The sequence below is a fragment of the Oryza glaberrima genome, chromosome 3 (genome assembly GCF_000147395.1).
Source record: "Oryza glaberrima chromosome 3, OglaRS2, whole genome shotgun sequence".
Classification (NCBI taxonomy): domain Eukaryota; kingdom Viridiplantae; phylum Streptophyta; class Magnoliopsida; order Poales; family Poaceae; genus Oryza; species Oryza glaberrima.
The window spans coordinates 27,152,430-27,177,059 of record NC_068328.1 but is presented as its reverse complement, the minus strand read 5'-3'; the positions used below and the strand labels follow the sequence as shown (position 1 = coordinate 27,177,059).

The window sequence follows — 24,630 nt, the reverse complement described above, 5'->3', positions numbered from 1 at the left end:
TTGTGTGAGCTTTACTCAATTACTCTGTGTGAAATGAAGTAGCTAACAAAGTTAGCTAGCTCTTGGAGTTGGAGTGCTCCTTTTAACACCATTAACCCCTCCAAAGAACAAGAAGAAGAAAAGAAAAGAAACAAAATCTCACCAAGAGAGTGGAGAGGATTGAGAGCATGCACTTTGGCCAAAGCAAAATGTGCCATGGCTTTGCACTTTCAGCTCCCTCTCTGATTCTAATATATTATACAAGAATACTTATATAAGCTTATAACTATATAAATCCCCTCCTGCCACCATCATTATCAGCACCACCACCCTTCATGGCTGTTCTATTCACCATCGTCCATAATGTGATCATCATCATCATCATCATCTACCTGGCATGAAACCTTCCATTCAACACCAAATCTTGTTTTCTTCAGAGATCTGCATCCTCTTTTACAAAACCTATAATGGACAGTTTCATGTGTTCGATTTTCGATCCGACACTCTACATGAATATGGATGCATGTAGTTGTTCTACACTCTCCTCGCTGGTGCATCTCCCCATCTGGCTCTCCTGAAAAAAGGCAAAATGCAAGAATGATGGTTAGGCACATGCAGAGAGGGGAGAACATCATGATGAAAAGAAGAATCAGAATTCAGAAAACCGAGGTCAGTTTGTGAATTCGACTACTAGCTAGCTTAGCTTGCTTCAATGGGGCCCATGGATGCATGCTTATATGATTGGTAGCTAGGAATAATTCTTGGATTGATGGATGGATGGATAGATACATATATACTGCATAGAAATGTAGTATATACTTGTTTCTGTGTATTGCAATCATTTGTTGTTTCTTGTGTTGTGCTGGGCGTTTTTGCCCGACTCCTTTGAGACTGTCAGTCAGTCACGACATGCGCAAACATCGAAGCATTCCTCTTCTTTTCAGAGAGGCCTCTTGGATGCTCTCAATAATCAGTGCACATATCTGACAGCGCATTTCAAAGCTAATTAACCAGTTCTCTTTTTTTCTGAACACTGATGTTTTGTGTGATGACATGCTACATAACATACCTACTCATTTGACAGGTCACGAGCTCAAGATCGAGTAGTTAAGCCCACTTTAGTAGGTGTGTTAATCTGATTTGCTTAATAGGTTTATGCATTTTCTCGGACAAGGCTGCAGAACAGAGTTACAGTTGTTCGAGTTGTAGGTTAACCACTAGCCCACTACTGCTTAATCAGCAGAATTTCAGAGCTAACTTCACATGCTTGCACTAAAAAAGTAAGACTAGAAACACATATGCATCCTTGATTAAATTTGCAGTGTGGCAACGAGAAAGATAAATATATAGAATTAGATGAGATGAGTACCTATTGTGAATCGGGTCGGGCCCATTCGGCACCTTCCTCTTGCTATCCTTGTACGGATCAGCCGCAAACGTTGCCGTGGTCGCCGCCGCCGTCATTGTCGTCGTCGTCGCCGTCATCGTCGTAGCTCCGGCGGCATCACCTCGCGGCGTGGCGACGGCCGGGCCAGGAGCACTACTGCTACTAGTCGTGCCACCGGCAAGATGAACCGGCCCAGTCCTAGCGCCACCCGCCATCGCCGCCGACGACACCAGCACGACGCAGACGAGCAAGACGACGACCACCATCTGCCCGCCGCCGCCGCCGCCGCACATTGCCGCTAGCTAGCTAGCTTGCTGCTGCTCAGGCGTGACCACGACGATCACCACTGGCCTCCTCGTCAGCAACCTCTCTCCTGTAATAATAAGCTGTCGCCGCCGGTTGCCGCCGCTACGATGCTATCTCCTCCTAGTGATCTCCTCGCGACACACAAGAGACGATGAGGTGTACCGTGTGGACGAACAGATCATGGCTTTAGCCAACAACTTCGCGAGTTCTTGGGAGCAAGACGAAGAGGCTGAAAAACACAAGTGGTAATTAAACTGGTAATGGACTAATGTCTAGAGGAAGAAATTATGTGTGTATGATTTGGCTATGGACTATTCGACTATATCTGATCACGCACATATATATACTCAGATCGGATTAGCTTAGCTTTCGATGCAGAGGTTGATGTTGATGTGCATCGATAGCAACGTGGCGAGTCATACACCTGACTGAATGACTATTATACTCTACTAGTAGCTCGTCGTTTCTTTTCTTTCTTGGTTGGTTCACTCGAAAAGCAGCAAGCAACAAGCAGAAATGAGGAAAGGGTCACGTCGTGATCAGATCAGCTCTCTGCGTAACTGCATAAATAGATACTCTCTCTGTTTCATAAAAAACCAACTTAATATTAAATATGATATATATCTAGATTTATTATACTAGAATATGTTACATCTAGTTTTAGATTGTACGATGAAAATGAATTTGGGTGAGAGCCCGAGAAAGACAGGGAAGTTCCAAAGTAGCCAGGATTCGGGCCAGCTCGATCATCGGAATGGAATGGATGCAGGGGAGGCAGGCAGAGAGATGATGGAGTATTCAAATGGGTGATCTGTGGAATGGAAGGGGACCTACTCTGTCTGAACAAACTGATGAAGTGATGATGACTACAATGCAATGCAGGGTTTAGTACTTGGTACTACTACCGACGGCAGAATATTGGTCTAGTCATAGTACTATCAGATACGGTCGCTTTGTAGTACTGGCTATGTCTAGTTGCTTGAGCATGGGCGCATGGGTTGAATGATTTGGATGTGCGAGGGATTCGATCAAAATGCCACTCCTTTGTGGTGGCTAATGTTGAAACAACGTGTCATTGTTAGTACAAAAGGTAGATTCATTGATGTAGTCACTGACATGTGTGCTCTTGAACGGTGGGATCTGATGTTATGTCGGAGAATCTCAATCCTTCAAGTATAAGGAGGTTCCTTCAAGTATAAAGAGATTTCTGATAGTGATGCTTATGCTCTAAATACGAGGTACTTGTTTCATCTAGTTGTATTAGATATTTGAGCTTTCTTTTTCGTTGCTTTATTCGGAGTTTTTTTTTTCAACACACTTTTGGTTGGATAAGTCGGATTTCTCACTGTTGGATCCACACCAAGATTAATGTGGTAGGCGCTAATGTAGTGTCCTTTGAGGAGCCCTTCAACTTCGATGATCAGGTATAGGGCTGTCAACAAACCGAGCTCAAGCAAGCTTGCCTATCTAAGTTTGAGCTTGTCCGTCGAGCTTTCACACAAGCTTGGTTTGAGCTCAAGTACTGAGATTGGTTTGTAAATAGAATTATGTTTGTTTCAAGAATAATCTCTTAAAAGTATAATTATTTTTAATTTATCACATTAATGAAAGAGGAGAAAAGGAATAAGATAAATATATGATGCCAATACAAGCCATAGTGTGAGATACATACAAATAACATATTTAATCTCATAATATTTTAAATAGATAATAAAAACCATATATTGTTAGTTTCGTTATAAGTTTAAGCTCGGCTTAACAAAACTTGCGAGCTTTGGCATATGGTCGGGCTCAGCTCATCTCGTGTCGTCTGGAGCTCGAATTGAGCTATGGATGAGTCGAGCTCGAGCAGCTCGCGGGGCTTAAGCTTTTTAACAGCCCTAGACGAGTACACGTTGGGATACATATCTATGCCAACATCATCAACACATAAGCATTCCTCTCTTACTTCTTCCATTTTAAAAATAGGGCGTATTTTGTTTTGCTAGGGCAAGATCAACTGTTATATGTTTTGTTTGAAGCATATTGATGTTGTTAGATTCCATATGTTATACCGTGCGTCTCCCTCAACCAAATGTATACTGCACGGATCGTAGTATAACGTAAAATCCTTGTTCCAGTAAAAGACATATATATACAAGCAAAGAAACGCCTTGTTGGCTCCTGGCTGGGCATCGAGAAAGATAAACCGGGAAAGCGACCGTGTGATGGCGCTGGCGAGCGCCAAGGGGACAGCGCCGGATTCTGCCGGCCCCTACGGCGTCGCTTTGAGAGTTCCCGGTGGAATTAACCGGCCCGGACGCGCTGTCGCAATCCACTCTCTGCTTTCTTCCCTCCTCGCGACCCAACACAGCACAACATCTCTCCAGAGATGGACGCATCGCTATCATCTCCAGACCCTGGCTGGCACAGCGCATAGAATACTAGTGTGTAGTCCGAGCTAGCTCTCTCGCTACACTGGTCGGGCGGCCTAGCTTTTCCGGCTTTTGAGAGAGGCTGTGTGTGTGTGAGAGAGAGAGAGAGAGAGAGAGGATCAGAGGAGGTTGTTGCAATGGTGGCATATGCTGTCGTCGCTGCATGCTGGTGTTGAACTGTGGATCGATCCACGTCGCAGGGGAGGGGAGGAGAATGTTTTTTCTTCTTTTCGCGCGAGGCGGGAGCCGCGGGGGATCGAGCTTTTGACCGTTCCTTCCCAACCTTGGACCGTGGAGATTCCGACCGAGCTGAGCGGCCATAAGTACGTTTACTTTTTCCTCCTCTTTACAACGAGTTTAATTGACGATCCTAAACTATAATACTACGTACATACTCCCTCCGTATTTTAATTTATGACGTCGTTGACTTGTTAACCAACGTTTAACCATTCGTCTTATTCAAAATTTTTATGTAAATATAAAAATACTTATGTCATGCTTAAAGAACATTTGATGATAAATCAAGTCACAATAAAATAAATTATAATTATATAAATTTTTTGAAAAAGATGAAAAGTCAAATATTTATTAAAAAGTCAACGGCGTCATACATTAAATTAAAATAGAGAGGGAGTATAAATCTTAGAAGCTCAACTTGCAAAACCATTCTGTATAGATAGATGCCACGGTCCACACGGTTTCGCCGCACGGTGAACGGTTGTAGGACGGGCAGAGGGTGTCTGTATGGCCCGTATGTATTCTCCATCGCTCACCATTGTGCTAGTATATAGGAGATGCTTATGTGCTTTAGACAAGGTAAATGAGAAAAGATTTACACACTACGTGACAGAATAATACGGTTATATTAGGTACATACTTCTTAGTTATCCGTTAATCGTTAGTACTACTTCGTCGGCGCCCGACGCGGGGGAGCCGGATCGGGCGCTCCCCCCGCACGGCCCTCCCCACACGCCTACATGTATGCTACTGGATTTCACCATAGTGCCTGCCTTACCTGCAATTGCAACAAATCAACTATATATTTTGGAAACCCTCTATTAACGGAATTTGGTTTATTTTTTGTTCCACTAAAAATGTTTCACCTAGTGTACTCACAATGTTTCACTATGTATAGATCTAATGTTGCAGTGAACTGAAATATTCCATTGCAACAAAAAAACCCACATATTTTGGAAACCCCCTATTAAGGGAATTCGTTTTATTTTTTGTTTCACCGAAAAATGTTTCACCTAGTGTATACACAATGTTTCACTATGTATAGATCAAATGTTGCACTGGACTGAAACATTCTTTCACTATTTGCTAAAACATTGTTTTTATATAAGGTGAAACAACACCCGGTTTAAACGAGGGAAACATTTTCGATCTACTTAGTAAAACAATTCCGATATATCTGGTGGAACATCGTGCAACATTTTTAAAAAATTCAATAATAAGCTAATTTTTTTTCGTCGGAATATATCCATGTGTGATCTTGTTTTGAAGATTTAATTGCAACGAATTTAATGGTGCAATCGGATCATGATTTGGATAAGTAATTTAAGAGAAAAATCAGTTTAAAATAGTTTTGCACGTAAATCGGACGCTGACGTCATGCTGACGTCAGCGCCCGATTTTTAAAGATTTTGATCGGGCGACCGATCCCTAGTCATCCCCCTTTATTATCCTAGAATAAGTTTAATCTTAAATAATTAGAGAATAATTATATTGCGAGTAGATAAAGTGAAGAATAGTTAAATTTGGATTTGATAAAGTAGGGGCATTATAGTATTTTGGGAGTTTTGTATTAGTATGTGTGGGATGGATGAAAAATTAATTTATTTTGGGACGAATAGAGGCAAGGCCTAAATTTCCTAAGTAAAACTGAAAGGAATCGTCGGAGGGTTAAGCATGTACTAGAGTTCCAGATTTTTTTGTTATTTTTTTTAAATTTTTGGAAAAGGAAGGAAATAAGTATTCATCAAATAGGATGTAATATACTTCTCCTTTTTTTAAAAAGCATGTTTTATAGAATGTGACATTCATGAATTAAATGTTTCATGTATGTATACACTCTTGAAAATCTATTAACTCTTAGGATTATGAATTTTCATCCTATCTTCTGTGATTAATTTGATTTAGTTATTTACTTTTTTCTATTTTGTATACCTTTAGAAAGTTGTTCGAAAATATCATTGAACGAAACTTGTTCCTACGTTAATAATTGTCAGAAAAATTAAAAGACATAACGGTAGCTTTCTTAGATGCTACTAATTGACACGCTTCACATATTTTAATACTACTTAATAAAAATCATTTTTACACACCATTTTTTAATTCTACATGCCAACAAAATGAGCCGCTCGTAAAATTAAGGCAACGAGCAATCATTTTGGGAGAATTTTTTTTTCTTAGCAACACAGGACAATCAATGTATTTATTGATGGAGGTATTATAGCTGGTTTGTCTCCATCTATAAGAGACACCATCCACCTATACTTCAAATACAATTTTCTCTTAAACTACTCATTCAATATACGATCCGATTATACTGTTATGTTCGTCACAATTAAATCTTTACATCAAGATCTTACATGATTATATTTTGATGAAAAATCACAAATTACTTTTATGATATGTCTAAATTACTTTTAGATTTCACTAAGTTACTTCTTAGACATACAAAAGTAAATTCAGTAAATCTTAAAAGTAATTTACATATATTATAGAAGTAACTTATAATAAAAAAGAAAGTAACTTTAATTAATACCTTTTTTCATTGAACAAATTATCACATATATAATTATCATATATATAAGTTACTTATTTAGATTTGATTAAAATACTTTCTATATATTCATAATGCTCTGAGGTGATTACTTTTATTATTGTTTTTAGTTAATTCAATAATTTGTGCTGATTAATTTAATTTCTAGATAGAGTCATGTTTTTATCTCTACAACGGATTTACTTCAAATGACATGCCAAAGTTGCATTCGTTTTGTTCTAAGTTACTTCTATAATATATGTAAATTACTTTTAGGCTTTACTGAATTTACTTTTGTATGTCTAAGAAGTAACTTAGTGAAATCTAAAAGTAATTTAGACATATCATAAAAGTAATTTGTGATTTTTCATCAAAATATAATCATGTGAGATCTTGTTGTAAAGATTTAATTGTTATGAACACAACGGCGTAATCGAATTATAGATCAGATAATTAATTTAAGAGAAAATTTCATAAGAAGAAAAAAAAATATGCACAACCTAATAGCAAAAACTACTTGCATGCATGTATGTAACGCTACTAGTACTTCTCATGTAATTATCCGCATCGCTCGTTAAGTCTAAATCGAGATGCCTCTCGAAATAGATTTTGTGATTATTGTTCTTAACCATACACATGAATCACTTGTGCGGTTGAATATATTTGAGGGCAGGTGGATCGGATTATCGGAATTCGGAAGCCTCTCTAGAATGTTGCTGGCTTGCTGCACTTTCGTTCGAGAAAGCTCGAGTGGGGCAGCGTATGCAAGTGTTTTCTTTTTTTCTTTTTACCATCCATAATCCCTGATTTATCTTACATCTTAACAGCGCCAAGTGGCCCAATCATAACCCGGCAAACCAGCCGGCTTGAGAATATATAGATGTGTAGTTCTTCTTTTTTTTTCTGGGGATCGTTCGTTGTTCGACATTATGAGGTCCTGCTTTTTTTTTTTGGTTGGGAAAATAAGTCAGAGTACATATAGAAAATATCGATTTATTTATTGTAGTTCTAATTCACTAAGACCTCTCAGTACTGACAATCTATGATACCACGTATGTTGTTGCAGGAATTTGCAGCAAGCAAACCGAACTTTTGCCAATGAAAGCATACAAGTGTCGCCCATCGCCCGTTGCTTGCCGCGTCGCTGGCCGCCGTCGCCCTCCTCTCCGGCCTCACCGCGCCGGCCTCCTCCCCACCCGTCGGCTGGCCTGTTTAGAGAAAAGTGAGAGAGAAGGAGGGGAAAGACTGACGTATGGGCCCACGTGGGTTCTATGACTGAGCGGCCACGTAGGACAAAACCAGAGTCAAAATCGTCTAGGAATTTAGAGAGATCCGATTTTGTTAGTTGAGAGATGAAATATATATGGTTTTGCAGTTGGGGATGTTTTTTAAATCCGATGACAAGATGAGGGACCTCATATGTACTTTTCCACAGTATTAAAGGCAATCGTGGCCCATATAGCCCATCCAAATTGTCAAAAACAGATACTGTATCCTGGGAATGAATTATTCTTTTTTTCCCTTGATGCCAACGTGTGAATTGTGAAGTAATGAATTAGGGGATCGCCTAATTAATTATCAGTATTACTCGAGAGCACGTACGTACACATGTATGAACAGAGACTTCTTCAGGTACGGCTTCATTTGGATGGGCCAAAATGCATTCCTATCCGCTTGTATGTGTTTGAGATTTTATACGAAGTGGATGAGCTAGAATTAATTGAGGCCCTTCTAAACAAGACCTCAGGGATACCATCAATTGAGAATTTGGTATGTATGTCCTTTCAAAAATTTTATAGTACCTGAGAAAATATGTATAAATTTTAGTATCTTAAGATACCTAATATCTAGAGGTGACAAGTTTTCTTTAAAAAATATGATATCTCCTGATACCTTTACTTAAGAATAGTAAAATTATCCATGTTCATAACTCTTTGGTGGAAAATAAAAGGAAGCGAGAAACACCCAGGGGTCTTCTGGCCGGCTAGCTCTACAAAGTGGTGGGCTAGTTGGTCTGGGTTCGAGGTCTCGCCCCTTCTATTTATTCGATATTAGGATATTCTTTGATATTCGTGAAAATAAAAGGAAGCAATCCTAACTTTGAGACCAGGTGTAGCGATTCTTCTATTTATTCGATATTAGTCATTCTTTGATATTCGTGAAAATAAAAGGAAGCAATCCTAACTTTGAGACCAGGTGTAGTGAGTCTTCTATTTATTTGATATTAGGTCATTCTTTAATATTCGTGAAAATAAAAGGAAGCAATCCTAACTCTGAGACCAGGTGTAGTGAGTGAAGAACTGACCATAGACAAAACGTGCTTCGTTTTTGGCTGATTTCATTGTTAGAGAGGCAGTGTACAGGTCGGTTTCCTTGTAGTTCGTTGTAAGTAACAAGAAAATAATACAAATATATCCCATTACCAATCTATCTATTATATACTAAAAAGTCCATTAAACTTCCTATAAACACTCTTAAATCGCCACATGACATTCTACAAACGCTCCTAAATCGCCACATGACATTCTAATAAATAATAGAAATTTCTACAAATTCTAAGAAAAAAGCAAATCATCTATCCATCCATTTTCATTAAAATCGGTAGACCCATTGTTTTAAGCCGTCAGATTTATCTTTAAAAAAAATCTTTCCACCTCCACCTCCTCCCTCCCACACGTAACATCACTTTCCCTTTTATATGTAGTCACGCATGTACAGGTGTAGAATAGATTAGATCAAATCATATTAAAGTAATTAATCCCGGCCCTCTCTTCTAATCTCACGTGTATTTGCAAGAGAGAAAAATAAACATATACTATTCATCCGGAGAAAATATATGTATGTATATATGCATGTACAGGAGACTATTATTTGGAAAAAAAAGAAAACATGCATATGTACGTACATAAAAAAAAACTATTGTCCATGTCTTCCTACAAATACTCCTAAACCGCCACGTGTACTTTTAAAAACATTCCTAAACCGCCATATGGCATTCTAATTAACCGGTGAACCCACTATTTTAGATTTTTAGCTATAAGATTTACAATTATATGGTGGACCTGATATCATACGTCATTAAGTACATTTCCATGTACGTGAACTCCTTTCGTGTACGCCCTCCCCTTTGTTCCTTTTCTATCCTATTTTCATGATTTTCATGCTATTTTAGTTGGATGGAAATCACAATTTATAATAATATTTTTTCAAAAAAATAAAACTAAATCACCGTCCTATACACTTTTGTAGAAACGGACATCCTTCGTGTTCTAAGGCCGGTGTCCACCCTCCTTTTTTATAAATTATTTAAATTCAAACTAGACTGAATATTTTTAACCAATAAATTATTAAATTATTATTATTTTATCAAATAGATTTTTAAACCTTCTGATTAATAAAATGCACTAAAATTAGAATATATTAAGTAGTTTAATTAGAAAATACAACACCAAAAGTATTTTAAATTAGATCTAAGATTAAATGTATTTATAAAAATAGATAACTCAAAATTATAGGATACATTTGATCTATCTTAAAAACAATAATCTCCTTCCATCATCCTGTCTTTCGTAATACCACTATCCTCCCACTCTGGCTATCGCATTCTCTCCTCTCCAATGCAATTATCACCTCTTCTATTTTTTTCTAACTAACATAATATAAAAACAGTCATAACTATTGTTTTATTTATAATTAAACATTCATTAGCTTTATTCTGCTATATAAAAGTTAAAATATATCATTTGAAGGTAGATCCTACCGTTTGCATGAACACTAAATAAACATGAAAAATAATTGAAAATATGTATTGTGTTATACTAAATCATTGTACATAACAAAAATCAATTAAACGCCCTCCAGAGTGTTCGTAAGTCACCAACCACATAATTAAAACAACCATAAGCTACATATATGGAATACTCCTATGCCTTTTAAATCAATTGTACCATTATTTCTAACCATTATATCTATCTTATATATAAAAAAACAAGCGTATATTCATGGTACATCACATTTAAAAAATATTATTGTGCAATTATATTTCATCGTTATCGTATTCATGTTAGATTGCGTGGAGCCTCTCACTCGCTCTACATGAAATGTTCACAGATGGATCGTCTCTCAAACCACATCAATCATATTAGGCTATATAAACCCATACATTTACTAGAGCTTCATGTCCCAGCCAATTCATCCTTTAGTAAACTATGATAATATATATGCAACTTAAAAAAAGAAAAACAACTTACTTTTACTTACGTTGACATGTTTTCTAAATAAAGTAAGTCTACCTTCTTTTCAAATGATGAAGATGATTATAAATAATTGCTTATAGATATTACTTAAATATGATTTAACAAGTTATAAAATTATAAAAGCAATTAATGCCACGAAAACAATTTATAGAGAAATTATGGGAGGTGTTCTCCGGTTAATATTTCACTTTTATAAGTATCTCAAACTTAACATACGACACATGCCTGCGCGAATGCGCGGGCTACCTTCCTAGTTTGAAAAAAAGGGTAAAATAATTGTACTTAGCTTGTACTCTTCCAATTTCTAAAAACAAATGTATAAGTGTGTTAAAATGTCGGATAATACACACATTCTTCGTTCCATATATGCTGGTAGTATTTCTATTTCTTTTTACAGTATACAGTATACACACGTATACCTTAATTGACAACCTAGCATCATGCATTCTTGCATGCCACATTGCCACCATACAAATTATATATGCACACACCATCATCAGTATATTCAGGTGTCATGCACCCTATATGCCGTACGTGAGATCGATCGATCGTACTCCCAATATTCAGGCAATTTTGCGCTCTCATCTCACATGATCATATCAAGATTTCATCCCATCGACGAGAGATCGATCTTCGATGGCGAGATGCTAAGCTAGCTTAGCTTTGCTCAATTCGCCTCCACCACCTTGCACTGCCTCGGCCGGAAATTCTCCTCCGACAGCAGCGACGCCACCAGCCGCTGCAGCCGGTCGGCGCCAGGCCCCGGCCGCACCGCCTCGCCGCCGCCGCCGGCAACGCCGCAGGGGTCGACGGCGCCGCCGGTAGTAGTACTGTTGCTGTCGCCATCGGCGGCGGCGGCGACGCCGCACCAGGCGCCGGGGGCGACCATGCCGGGGCGGCGGGAGAGGAGGTCGGCGTCGATGCGGTCGAGCACGGGGTCGTCGCGGCGGAACTTGCGGGCGAAGGGGGCGCCGCTGGCGAGCATGGGGCCCCAGTCGGCGTCGGCGAGGTAGTGCGGGTGCTGCATGGGCGGGTTGTCCCAGGAGATGAAGTGGAGGTCGCTGTTCACCGTGGTGTTCCTGAACTCGCCGGCGTTGCAGGCGACGGTGTGGAAGTAGCCCTCCGGCGACGAGATGAAGTTGGCGTAGTACATGAGCACCGTCCGCGGGAGGTTGTCCCACCCCCAGATCAGGTACTCCACGAACGGCCTCGATAGCACCATCCACGCTGACCCTGCAGATATCTCGCATTTTAGTCTTTGATTTCGAATGGAGTAAGAAAAATGTCTCTCTTTTTTTTTAATGTCCCTGAACTTTCACGGAAGTCTAAAATTTATCTCTAAAAAGATTAAAACTAGACTTTTTTTTATTTCACGGAAGACACACACGCTCAAAGAGACGGAGACCAGCTACATATTCTAGCACCGCTAAATTCCTACTATATATTAAAAGCATATTTGTTTGTACATAATATTTGTGGAACCATGGTGGTTGAATTCATATACACATGATTCTACCATCATAACGCAGGTGTTTCTTCAAACTGGGACGCTATTTCGGCCACATCATCTATCACTCACGACATTTAGTCAGTGAGCGAGCAGGACTTCTTCTTTGCAGATAGAGGAGAAATGGCAGAGGAAAATGGTGCATTTTGCATAGTAAAACTTTGGAATTTATTATATGATGGAGCATATTATATTACTGATTTATAGCATAAATATGATGGGCCATCATAAGATAGCTGGCAAGTTTATTCATTTCATTGCAGCAACCAATTCACTGTTGACTTTGACTCTTTGATAGGAAGGAAGCAAAGACGCCATCAACTTTCTTTGATCCATAGAGCAAATAATAATAATAATCCGATGAATATAATTTTCTAATGAATAATATGATTGCTACTATCCAGCTATTATGTTTCTTTTAGTAGTTTTTAGGTTGTGGTTGAGAGGTGGTCATCCTGCTATCCTGCTCTCCTGTAGCACTGTTTATAAATTATTAATCTCATATAAAAATGTGCCGCACCATTTCTTGGACCGAGAAGCTAAATGTGCCGCAAGTAAAATAAAACAATGTTATATAGCTCAAATAAAGTTGGCAGTTTATTACTCCGCGAACCTGTGAATTGAGTATATCAACTGGATTAGCGAAGATCAATAAGTTAATTTTGATTGCCATTATATTACACATACTAATTAGGCTAACTAGCTAGTAATACTCCACTAATTAGAAGACCATGAGAAGCAATCAGACACAGGAATGCTGCGTTTATTGGCTTCCTAGGAAGAAACATGGTCTCCACTAATTCAGAACTTAGAGAGGATCACCTTATTTTTAGGAAGGCCAACTATCTGAGATTTAGTGAATCTAGACCTTTCAATTGTTCAGAGTTCAGACAAAGTCAAGTTTGAAACAGCTATTGGAATTATGAATTAAGAACAACAGAAAAATCATAATTTTTCAACAGGATATGATTTGCAAGAACAAGCAATTTATCCTGTTGAAATCTTTGGTATGCAACGAGTAAACAACATCACCAACGCTCCAAAATCAACAATGCAATAAACATCACCTACAAGCCTGCAACAGCTGCAATTCTGTTGTACCAAAGATCCTTTGGGTTGAACTTCTTCTCATGGTGCCACTCATACCAGTGAAGAACTTAAAAGCAGTAACATTTCTCCTCTAAAAAACTACAGCACTATCATGCTAATCAAGTGCAATGATGGACAAATTTACTGCAGCATCAGGTTTCCACTGAGAGATTTTCAGGACAGTATCTTATCATACCAGTGAAGAGCTTGAATGCTGTCGGCAAGCTCCTCCTCTCGGGAATCCAGAACAATTCACCCTTTGTCTTCATGTACAGCGCTGGGTCCACGATCATTGGCATCGCCCTTGCAAATCTGATAAAATAATCACATAAACAGTGCAATCAATCAGCAAAAGGAACCGATCAGAATAATGCATTGGCACTGTTCAGTTAACACGCACGCTTTCCATCCGATGTCGCTTGTGTGATCGATGAAGTTGAGATCGCGTGGCAGCTTGGAGAACACGTGCATCAAATCTGCAGTAAATTAATGAGCATCTTAACCACAATTTTCGAAGAATCAATGCGGAGTCCAATCAAGAACACCAATAATTTTCAGGAAATGCGGATGAACTGAATTTGATCCAACCGCTAACGGCAACAATTAATGAGTAGTAGGAAGGAAGAGCTTGGAGTGGCATTAATGGTGAGAGAGAGTGTACCATCCTGTGTGACGAGGGGGTAGTCGGAGGCGGAGAGGTTGATGAACCAGTCCCAGTCGGCGCCGCGGCCGCCGCCGCGGCCCCAGAGGAAGGCGGCGGCGGCGTGGAGCGTGGTGGTGACCATGGTCGGGCCGCGGTAGGTGACGAGGTTGGCCTTGCGGATGACGCGGACGTTGGCGGCCGCGGAGAGGGCCGGGTGCGCGGCGACGAAGGCGGCGAGGCCGGCGCGGTCGTCGTCGGGCGCCTCCGCGTCGAGGTGGAGGATGTAGCTGTTGCGGGGGTGGTAGAGCGCGAGGAGGCAGCGCCGCATCATGGGCGCGTCCCCGGCCGAGCCGGAGATGAGGTAGGCGAACCGCGGCGGCGAGGGTGGCGGTGTCGGCGGCGGCGCCGAGAGCGTGGAGGAGGACTCGACGAAGAGCGGCGGCAGCGCGCGGCGCGGGGAGGTGGTGGTGAAGAGGGAGGCGGGGCGGAGCGGGAAGGGCGGGGAGGCGGCGAGGAGGAGGAGGAGCGCGAAGACGGCCCCCGCCGCGACGGAGAGCAGCCAGCGGAGGTCGACGGTGGCGGCGGCGCGGGGCACGGCGTGGGTGTCCATGGATATTGGATGGATGCAATGGCGTGGCGGGAGCAGGAGCGGGGTGTGGACGGTTATATGAGTGGGGGAGGGGGAGCACGACGCGGGTAGTGAGGAGGAGGTTGGCGCCTCGTTGTCACGGAGAGCGTGGTGGCGTGCGTAGCCGGCAGGGAAAATCCTCGCATGCGGAGGCGTGTCGTACGAGTTCGTACGATGGGAGCGGGGAGGGGGGGTGTTGTGAACGGCGACGCGCGGGAGCGGGGGAAGAGGGGCGTCGTGCGGGCGACGAGAGCCGATCGATCGACGCGGGAGGGATCGGAGTGGCGAAGGGGATTTGCGGGGTTTGGTTGTGTCGCGGAGACATGGGAGGCATTACGTGGGGGAGATTTTCCTTTTCGTGTGAGCGCCGGCAGCGTCCAAGGGACTCGGGGGGACCCTGCTTGCTAGCGGCACTGGTTAGGCGGTTCACTGGGTTGCCCACCAACACCCTCCAAACACACACGTACTTAGTATTCGTACTTATTAGTCTTATTATTAGGAAGTACTAACATTCGAAAGTACGTAGTAGATGTAATTTTAAATTTATAATGCAGTTAGAGCATAATTATATTATGACTTATATGTAATTATACTATAAATCTATAACTTACACGTAAATTGGATGTATACAGAAAAAGCTATTAGCTGGTGCAGTGGTACCTAGGGTTTGACGGTTGCGATCGGCACCTCATGAGTTTAATTCCCCTCGCCTTTGCATGTGGGTGAAATATTTTCTCCCCACAGCACAAATATTTGATGGCTAAAAAATAAAATATTTTTCACTGGAAATTAAATTGTCGCGTGTTACCTATTAAATAGCAGAACCGACTTATTATGGTTGTTAAGAAAAAGACCTCTATTTTGTTTAAAAAGAAAAGTACTCCGTTTCTTAAAAGATGGCGTCCTATATTTGCATATAGCCAACCTGTTTTGAAAACAAATACCGTTTTGTGATATAAACATTACAGTCAAACCTCTTTAATTTACGTTAGTAATATATTATAAATATTAGAATTTAATACACGAAAATGGATTTGTTATAAAAAAATTACTTTCATATGGATATATTTTTACTAATAAGTTTTATTAACATGCAGCTAGCAAAAGTAAGAACAGAGCAGTAGTTAATTGTCCATTCATTGCAAATATACAAAATTTTACACTCAACTGACTTCCCATTCTGACTTCTACACAGTACATGTATAACTGTAAAAGAGATCGTACGACTCTAAATAGCATTTTGCCGCTATGTACGTTTCATTGTCGGCACCTAATGCCCGAGAAGTTGCTTTTTTGACGAGACAACAACATTATTCCTCTACGATTGCGATATGAGTACTATGAGACATTTCATTAGTCGGAATTGTACGTTCCCTAACGTTCAAGTGCAGTACCTTTTATATATTGAAGTGCAGTACCTTTTATATATTTTCTCCTATACACTTGAACTCGTTCCAAACAATATTCTTAAAATTTCTCCAATTAGAGCAGAAGCTTTAGCCGGACAAAGTCAAAAAGCAGAGATTGTCACCTAGCTATAGGTGTATTAGTACAATACAGTTGCAATGTTCACGGGCTTAATTAGCTGCTTAATTAGTTAGTTAGATCGTTCCAACATCCCCTTCCTGTACTTTCTTTTTGCCATTTCGTGCGTATAGGTGTAGGGGCGAGAAGCGATTATACAGGCCGACCGGACGTCGAGCTCGCGGCGATCGTTGACAAATTCAGAGATCTCCAAAGGGATTGGATGCTTGAAAAGACTTTGATATAGTTCTCTTTCCTGTGATCCTGTCTACAAATGGTAGCTCGTACTACACAAAGCTGGCTAATCTTTTCTTCTTATTAGTTTTTCGTCTGGCTGTCAGCACCTCTGCACGATTCCAAGGGGAGGGACAACCAACCCAATGATGAAGAATGAGGTTAGCAACATCCAAAGACACCTTTTCCATTCTCTGACAGAAGGTAGGACAAGAAACTCAATTAACAACATTAGAGTATCCCCAATAAAAGCCACCGATAGTAGTGGTCTCCTTTGGACCATATAGCATAAGATCACACATGGAACATTCTACTCACAATAAAAGCTACTCTTGAATAAACCTTTTAAAATTTGAGGGCACTATGTGAAAACACTCTAGTACATAACACATGTGTCCCAGCCTACGAAACCACGAGTGTGGTATTCCTCACCTACCCCTCTTTTATTATTATGCCCATCGACCGACCACCTCTCCCCTCCTCTAGACTGCGCAACTATCTTCACTTCTCGTCACCTCCATCCGTCGCCACCCACGATTCCTTCCTCCCAGCCAAGCTCTCCTGTCACTGTCGCCGATGGAGCTCCTCTTCACCACGCTAGATCTGGTGGGCTGCGTCATCCCCAGGTCGTTGCCGCCTCTCTCTCCCTCCGTCCCTCACCGTCCACCAAGCCAGCAACCTGATTAGGTAGGCTGCGCCGTCCCCAGGTCACCGCCACCTCTCTCTCTCCCTCCACCTGTCACCGTCCTGTTGAGTTGTGATCCAAATTCATTTGCACTTAATAAAGGTGCTTCTGCCATAGTGGAGCGGAGGCTGAAGCTAGCCCATTGGGCCGTGCACCTGGGGACGCCTGGGGGTGGGGGGCGGAGCCCCCGCGAAACGGATCGTCATCCCTTCTAGGGTTTCACCATATATATACCTCTTGTAAGCAGTCGTGCGGCGTTGTAACCTCACTGCAGATATAGTGAAGATATTTTGTTGGCTGGCGCCCGTGGTTTTTCTCTCCTGTTTTGGGAGGGTTTTTCACGTTAGAATCTCGTGTCTTCTGTGATTGATCTATTGTTTTTTATCGTTTGTTTGCCTATCGTTTCTTAACACGTCCACCATGCCGGCAGCTGGATTTGGTGGGTCGCATTGCCTCCTACTCCCCACCACGCCGCCGACTCGTTCCAGGGAGCTCCACCACCACGCCGTTTCCAAACCGCGCCTCCCCTCCGGCTCCTCCCCACTACCGTGGGCCTCCTCCAAGCGACGAGGCCGAGGGTTGAAGGAGGAAAATGACTATGTTGCAACAAGGATCATTAGCGTGAGGCTTAACCATAGCATCGCCTAACGTGTAGCCACGAGCCCACGACCTGTGGCTCCATGAAAAGGAGATGAGGAGCGCAAGGAGACGCGTGCCTCACAGAGGAGTCGCTTCTCTCTGCTGCGAGACGGATCCGGCGTGAAAAGAAACGTGAGCTCGACAACGTCAGCAAGGCTATTAGCCAAGGATACCCGTTGGGGATGGCCTTACCGAATGACTGATGTCAACCGAATGAGCAGGAAGGTACAGGAACAACCTGGAAGAAGTGATGGAACACAGGAGGATAAGATAACCTTGATGGAATAGAAGAATGTCCAGATGGTGAGTTTATTTTTTTGTCTTCTTCAAACAAAAAGAAGATGAAGGGCCAGTTTGGTTTGGTGTCCTACCAAAATCTCAAAATCTTGGTAGTATCAAAGTTTAGACAACTTTTGGCACTACCAAATTTAGGTGGACAAATTTTGTACTACCTAAGAACTGGTGTTGGTAAAATTTAACACCAATCCAAACATATAGATGCACTATTCAAAATTACCAATGAATTAGTTGGACATAATTTAGCACCAAACCAAACAAGCCCGAAAACTAAAGGTTCAGAACAAAGCTTACCCCCCGTACAACTTTCATTTATAACAGTAACGTGGTTCCACTTGCCAAATATTCTTGCCCATTGCCCAATCCTAAAGGCAAGCACGGCTAATTAATTTTCAGTCATCACAATGCTACATTGCACAAGCCCACCACTTGAGAACTAAGCACAACCAAATACTACTAATAATCACAAACAGTCACACAGACGTGTAGGGCTCGTCAATGCTGTACAGAAGGTGCGAAAGAAACCATACATGATATATAACAAGCTAACAGGGATGGACATCTCAGAAGAATAATGCACACAAAATAAACGCCATTACTACTGCCAACTTCCCTATCCTCCTTCCTGAAGCTAATGATGAAGAGCCTGAGGGAGACGTTTCATTGTTGTTGGTCTCTGGTTTCTCCGCGGCACAGGTGTAGCCGCAGAGGCTAGGCCGGACAACTCGGTAGACGCCTTTGTATGTTAGAAGGAAGACATCCTTGTTGTTATCCTCGCCGAAGGAGAAAATGTAGCCCAACGATGGTTGGTTGCTGCCTGATGCAGATTCGCAGGGTATTGGAGAGTTCTTGGAGCAGCTGAACGGAATCAGAGTTGAGGTGTAGTTTCCGCTGCTCTCTGGGGTCTCTGTGCCGGTCCACATTGCTGACGCGTAAAGATCAGCATATATGTACCTGAACACATATCAAGGGGATAGAAATTGTAATTTCTATAGCTAATTTTGCTGCGCAACTTGTAATTGTAAATGGTAAACACAAATAATAGTACTAGAAGAACAATACTGGCAATATGCATATTACTATGAGGATTGATTAATATATATCAGAATAGATGATATGTTACTATCACGGCTCATTACTAGAAGAACAAATAGTCGTTTGGTTAATTACTATGCAGCTTGTAAATGTGAATGATATTGATATTCATCAATCCTCAAGTTGCTATTAAAGTCATGTTCTTCAATGGAAGGATTGATGAATATATGTCGGTGTGCAAAGATGCAAATGTATGGTTAGGGTGCTATTGTAACTGCAAATGGTATACACAAAAACTAGTACTAGGGTGACTACCTACAAAAATAGGGATTGATGAATAAGCATCAGAGTGAAAAGTTCTGCACTTAACATGTTATATGCTTCTGTCTTGCAAAGCCCAACAAAGTGCTTTTCTACACGCTCAATCCATATTTTTATTTTTTCATTAGAAATATACTGTATATATGCATTTGTTTTACAATTAATGCACAAACTATTTTGCGCACCATAAGTTCTAAAAAAAAGTGAAGTTGCACTGTTGGCTTGACATGATAGAAATATAGCATGTGCCATGATTGGTTGTGAATAGGTAGTGTAACTGGTTCTAAATGATGAATTCCAGCGTACACGTTACCTAATGAAACTAGATACATGGAAAACTTTACTCATGCTGCATGGAGTCATTTTTTACGTCATTTGCTCCAAAATTATGAAATGTTAAGAAACCAACTAATAGCAGATACAAACCTTCCATATAGGCAGGGATCAGAAGACCCTCGATAAACAAATCCACCTGTAATTGATGCAGACCCAGTGTTCTTGTTGATAGCAGAATGGCTGTAGCCCATAACAGGGAAGATGGCATTTATAGAGTTAAGCGATGTATTCCCTCCAGGAGTCCATTCTGGATGATAAATGTATGGGCCCTCATATGCACGCCATCCATAGTTTCCACCCTTCGAGATCAAATCTACCTCTTCATATAAATCCTATGGATGTATGTCAAGGTAAAAATGCCAATAAAAGCAAATGGTCAGATCAAAATGCATCCTGACAGTCCATATTATATTGTACCCGAAATAATTCTCAGCCTTCAAACATAATGAGCAAAAAGAACAGTACATACTGCAAAAGAATACCATAGATGATGAAAACAAGGCAAGATTCTTACACGATTTCCCATATGTGAATCTTCACAAAATATGGACCCGTATGGGGTTTTAAAAAGGCTTAAACATGTGCATAGTAACTACAAACCCTTACATAAAAATGGAAATTTTAGCAAGAGAATGCATGATCATGTCCAAATCTAGTTCAGTAGCCCATATTAAAAGAGCTCAGTTGCAAAGAAGAGACTTAAATGAGTTGTGTAACATGCACATGACAATATGAAGTGGTTGCCCACTTGCCAATATTTTCAGAAACATTACCTGCCCAACATCTGCACAGTAGAAATAGGAAGGCCTCTCAGAATCAAAACTACATCTCCATGGGTTCCTCAAGCCCAAGGCCCAAATCTCTGGTTGTAAGTCTCGGTCGTCACTGAATGGGTTGTCTTTAGGAACAGAATAATTACCCCACAAGCTCTGGTTAATGATTTGACTCTGGCCTGAAAAGCAACAATACTGTGAAGGAGCAATAATCTAATAAAAAGTAAATACCATATCATGAAGATGCAGTAATGGCATGACTATTTTCATCCAGAAAGTTCCAAAAGGACAGTGTGTTCACCTGATAAAATAGCTTTGGCTGACAAATGTAAACAGTCACGTAATGTTATTCTGATATCAAACTAGGACCGCAGACACAAAATTACAATTTACCATTGTCAGCTATATTTTTTTATAATCTCAACCATTCAGAAACATGTGCACATTAAATAATTATGTAAACACCAAACGGTGCAAATTTTTAATGCTATCATTTTCTTAGTGTAGGCTGCTTCATTTAGTATAGTTACTAGTACCCTGGTATTCAGGAAGGAAAGAATATTAAATTATACATAGTGGGCATTTGAATAAAGCAATTATAAAATTTCCAACAGAATAATCTTTCTATACAACAGGAACATGGAGATGAAACAGTTACACATGGCATCAATTTAACAAATTATAATAATGGAATAGTCAATGAAATGACATTACGAACAACCATGAAAACAAAATCCATATTACTAACTTACTTTGAACGCCATCAACATCAAGCCTCATAATTTTCCCCAAAAGTGATCTCTTATTTTGAGAAAAATTAAAAGGGTCGCCTTTGTTTCCACCATCACCCATCATAAGGTACAGATATCCATCTGTAGGTCCAAAAAGTATCTGTCCCCCATGGTGGGCTGTATATGGCAGTCCCATTGTAAATATCCTTCTAACCTCGGATGGATTAGCAGATGTTGCCTAGAAAATAAATATATGATGAGAATGCTACTGAAATGTCAACTCTGTGATATCTTCTTTCATTTTATATACATGCTGCATTGTGTCTTCGAAAATAAGAGAACACATGGAAGAAGAATAAGGATAAGCAAAGAGCATTGATGTCAATATTTGCACAGAAGAGTGTATCAAAATGCATACCTCCGAAACATTTGATGATGAGACTTTCGCAGAGTACTCTGCAACAACAACTTGGTACTGGCATGGCTGGGCACCATTATCAGATCCAAGCTTTGAAGGATCACAGTTAACATCAGAATTACATGAACACCTACCAGCACAGTTAGATGACTGAGTTCTGTCACAATTATAAGAAACAAAGAAGCGCCCATTGGTAGCAAACTTTGGGTGAAATGCTATACCCATGAGTCCAAACTCAGAATCAAAGTGGACTTCATCAGTTAGATCAATAAATGGGCTGGCTTCATCAAATTGCAGAATGCCTCCAGAGCCTTGTTCTGGGACAGTTGCCAACCATATTTTACCTGCTTGGCTAGACAAGAAAACTCTGTTGGATCCATCCGGATGAGGAGCCATGTTCAAGTATGTCCCGTTTCCAATTCTCTCAATACACACCCCTTTAGGACTGGGTGATGGTTCTGAAGTGCTAAATGAAACTTCATTTCCATTTAAGCATACTGACTGGTTGTCAGATGAGCCACCAAATGATGTACAAAAGTCATTTTCTGACTGCCAAACATCAGTAAGTTTTGATGATGAACTAGGTAATGTTGCACCACCTTGCAAAGGAGATTGAAAAGGAGAATTCAGTATTGTCACATTCTTGCATGTTTCCCAAACTAGTTTGCAGTAGTCTTGTGTAGAATCCTTCGATTGAGTAGAACTAGCTGAAGCTGATCCATTGCACAGGACGGGAACCATCCGAATCTTTGAGCTTGAGTTGAACAACTCAGCCGAATATGGATTACATTTCTGGATACAAGATTAGAAAATATTTTAGCATTGATGTCTACGAGCAACAAATAAGTAGTAACTATCAGCTCACAGAAAAAATAAACAGCAGAATATCTCTTGAAATCCATGTCCTACTGCAAGTACTGATCATCACATGGCAGTCAGGCAGTGTTGTTGTTATTATCATTATACACAGTAAAACCCAATGGCTTTACCCCATGCATGACCCAGTCACACCTCCTTTTTAATGATTTAGACGAACTTTTTATTAGAACCAAAGGCGGTTTACATGAAAATTCTATTGCTTTTCCTTTTTAGATTCTTATAGTAATAAGAGTACGGCTATATCCTGGTATGTTAAGAGTCTTGAATCACAACACACCTATCCAATATCTGATTCAAGAATAAATGGTACTTGGATTGCTGCCCATCCCTCTATGAAGTCAACGAGTGATAGTGTTGGGCAGAGGTGTGCAGCGCGTGGACTCAGCAGTCATCACAACATGGGAAGAATAATGCCCAAGGATTCAGTTAAGTTGTTCGCTGTGAGGGTGGTTCATGAGTTTGGTTTAGAGATTTCGGCTACCAACATTTGGAATGCTAATACGACTGATCAACACTATCATCATCCCCGAGAATGAAAAAAAAAAGTGCTCAGCTTAGAACCTCCCCCCGGAATATCAGCCTGACCAGGCAAAACATCGAACACTTGGTATGCAACCCAAACAGCAGAAACTGCTGAACCAACACTAGTACTTTTCTTTTTTTTGGTCTTCAGATTTTTTTTCCCCTGAAGACGAGACGGCCACGGAAACTCATGATAAATTGATAAGCAGAGGTAGTAACGATCCGTGCGTACCGCGCAGAGGACGGACTTAACGACCCCGGCGCACGCGGCGTCGGAGACGTTCATCGCCTCGAACCGCTTCCTCAGCGCGGCATCATCCGCGGCGCCGCAGCAGCTGCTGCTCCCGCTCCCCCCGCCGCCGCAGAAGCCCAGCGTCGTCCCGTTCAGCGGCACCGGCGCCCCTGCACCCGATCAACCACACACAAAACTCAACAACAAAAAACAAAAAGGAGTCCAGAACAGAGGAACGGCACGCCGGAATCACACTACTCACTGGAGTCGGTGCAGAGCGGGAGGGCGAGGGCGGGCGGCGCTGCGGCGGCGAGGAGGAGGAGGAGGAGCGAGCACCAGCAGAGGAGCAGGCTCTTGCTGTTCGCCATGGCCGTCGCCGTGGTGGGGTCTCGCGGGCATGGCGCGGCGGGGCGGGGCGGATTTATTGGGGGAGGAGCTCAGCACTTGGACTTGCGGGAGTAGGAGGGGAGGGGGAGAGTCGTATGTCGCATGTGGGCGGGCGTTGACCACGCCTGCTGGTTTAAATATTGCGCAACTTGGAGACCCGTGTCGGCTCGTTGATGGGTCGCCCCACCGCGCATTCCGGCGCCGGGTCCGTACACTAGCCGGTGGTCCGGCCGGCCAGTTGTTTCGTCACATGTACTCCTCCGTAAAAAAAAAAAAAAAAAAAAAAAAAAAAAAAAAAAAAAAAAAACTAAGTTTCCGTGTCCAACGTTTAACTGTCTGTCTTATATGAAATTTTTTATCATTAGTATTTTTATTGTTGTTAGATGATAAAACATGATTAATACTTTATGCGTGACTTGTCTTTTTAATTTTTTTCATAATTTATTTAAATAAGACGGATAGTTAAACGTTGGACACGGAAACCCAAGGTTTGTCTTTTTTTTTGGGACGGAGGGAGTAGGAAATAAGGGCCTATCTATTTCCCAAACAAAATTTTTCACGTTATCGCATCGAATGTTTAGACACATACATGAAGTATTAAATGTGGAAAAAAAACCAATTACACAGTTTGCGTGTAAATT

General features: G+C 41.2%; 3 protein-coding genes across 4 annotated transcripts; all 3 read right to left on the bottom strand.

The window, feature by feature from the left end:
- Positions 1-430: 430 nt before the first annotated feature.
- Positions 431-4,568, bottom strand: LOC127765570 (uncharacterized). 2 transcript variants are annotated; one of them, XM_052290494.1, is made up of 3 exons: positions 2,010-4,568; positions 1,349-1,901; positions 431-553 (listed from the first exon to the last, which is right to left on the bottom strand). In XM_052290494.1, the coding sequence occupies exons 2-3, from the start codon at positions 1,657-1,659 to the stop codon at positions 514-516; spliced, it is 351 nt and encodes a 116-aa protein (XP_052146454.1). In that variant the 5' UTR covers positions 1,660-1,901; positions 2,010-4,568; the 3' UTR covers positions 431-513. The 2 variants fall into 2 exon arrangements, with proteins under 2 accessions (XP_052146454.1, XP_052146453.1); XM_052290493.1 differs by having other exon boundaries at positions 1,349-4,568.
- Positions 4,569-11,277: 6,709 nt separating this feature from the next.
- LOC127765781 (beta-glucuronosyltransferase GlcAT14B-like) lies at positions 11,278-15,262 on the bottom strand. Its single transcript, XM_052290738.1, has 4 exons — positions 14,367-15,262; positions 14,106-14,181; positions 13,902-14,017; positions 11,278-12,342 (listed from the first exon to the last, which is right to left on the bottom strand). Exons 1-4 carry the CDS (start codon positions 14,956-14,958, stop codon positions 11,777-11,779), a joined length of 1,350 nt encoding a protein of 449 aa, XP_052146698.1. The 5' UTR covers positions 14,959-15,262; the 3' UTR covers positions 11,278-11,776.
- Positions 15,263-18,626: 3,364 nt separating this feature from the next.
- LOC127768823 (HIPL1 protein-like) lies at positions 18,627-24,081 on the bottom strand. Its single transcript, XM_052294477.1, has 7 exons — positions 23,865-24,081; positions 23,603-23,772; positions 21,970-22,761; positions 21,573-21,789; positions 20,821-20,999; positions 20,138-20,379; positions 18,627-19,309 (listed from the first exon to the last, which is right to left on the bottom strand). The coding sequence occupies exons 1-7, from the start codon at positions 23,968-23,970 to the stop codon at positions 18,919-18,921; spliced, it is 2,097 nt and encodes a 698-aa protein (XP_052150437.1). The 5' UTR covers positions 23,971-24,081; the 3' UTR covers positions 18,627-18,918.
- Between the last annotated feature and the right edge of the window lie 549 nt (positions 24,082-24,630).

Excerpts from the sequence above, each read along its gene's own strand:
- LOC127765781 (XM_052290738.1), bottom strand. The coding sequence starts at position 14,958 with ATGGACACCCACGCCGTGCCCCGCGCCGCCGCCACCGTCGACCTCCGC. Across the intron at positions 14,182-14,366 it reads CCCCCTCGTCACACAGGATG|ATTTGATGCACGTGTTCTCC; the intron begins GTACACTCTCTC and ends AATTTACTGCAG. Across the intron at positions 12,343-13,901 it reads AGCATTCAAGCTCTTCACTG|GGTCAGCGTGGATGGTGCTA; the intron begins GTATGATAAGAT and ends AGATATCTGCAG.
- LOC127765570 (XM_052290493.1), bottom strand. The coding sequence starts at position 1,659 with ATGTGCGGCGGCGGCGGCGGCGGGCAGATGGTGGTCGTCGTCTTGCTC. Across the intron at positions 554-1,348 it reads CCCGACCCGATTCACAATAG|GAGAGCCAGATGGGGAGATG; the intron begins GTACTCATCTCA and ends GCCTTTTTTCAG.
- LOC127768823 (XM_052294477.1), bottom strand. The coding sequence starts at position 23,970 with ATGGCGAACAGCAAGAGCCTGCTCCTCTGCTGGTGCTCGCTCCTCCTC. Across the intron at positions 23,773-23,864 it reads CCCGCTCTGCACCGACTCCA|GGGCGCCGGTGCCGCTGAAC; the intron begins GTGAGTAGTGTG and ends GATCGGGTGCAG. Across the intron at positions 21,000-21,572 it reads TGATGTTGATGGCGTTCAAA|GCCAGAGTCAAATCATTAAC; the intron begins GTAAGTTAGTAA and ends GTTGCTTTTCAG.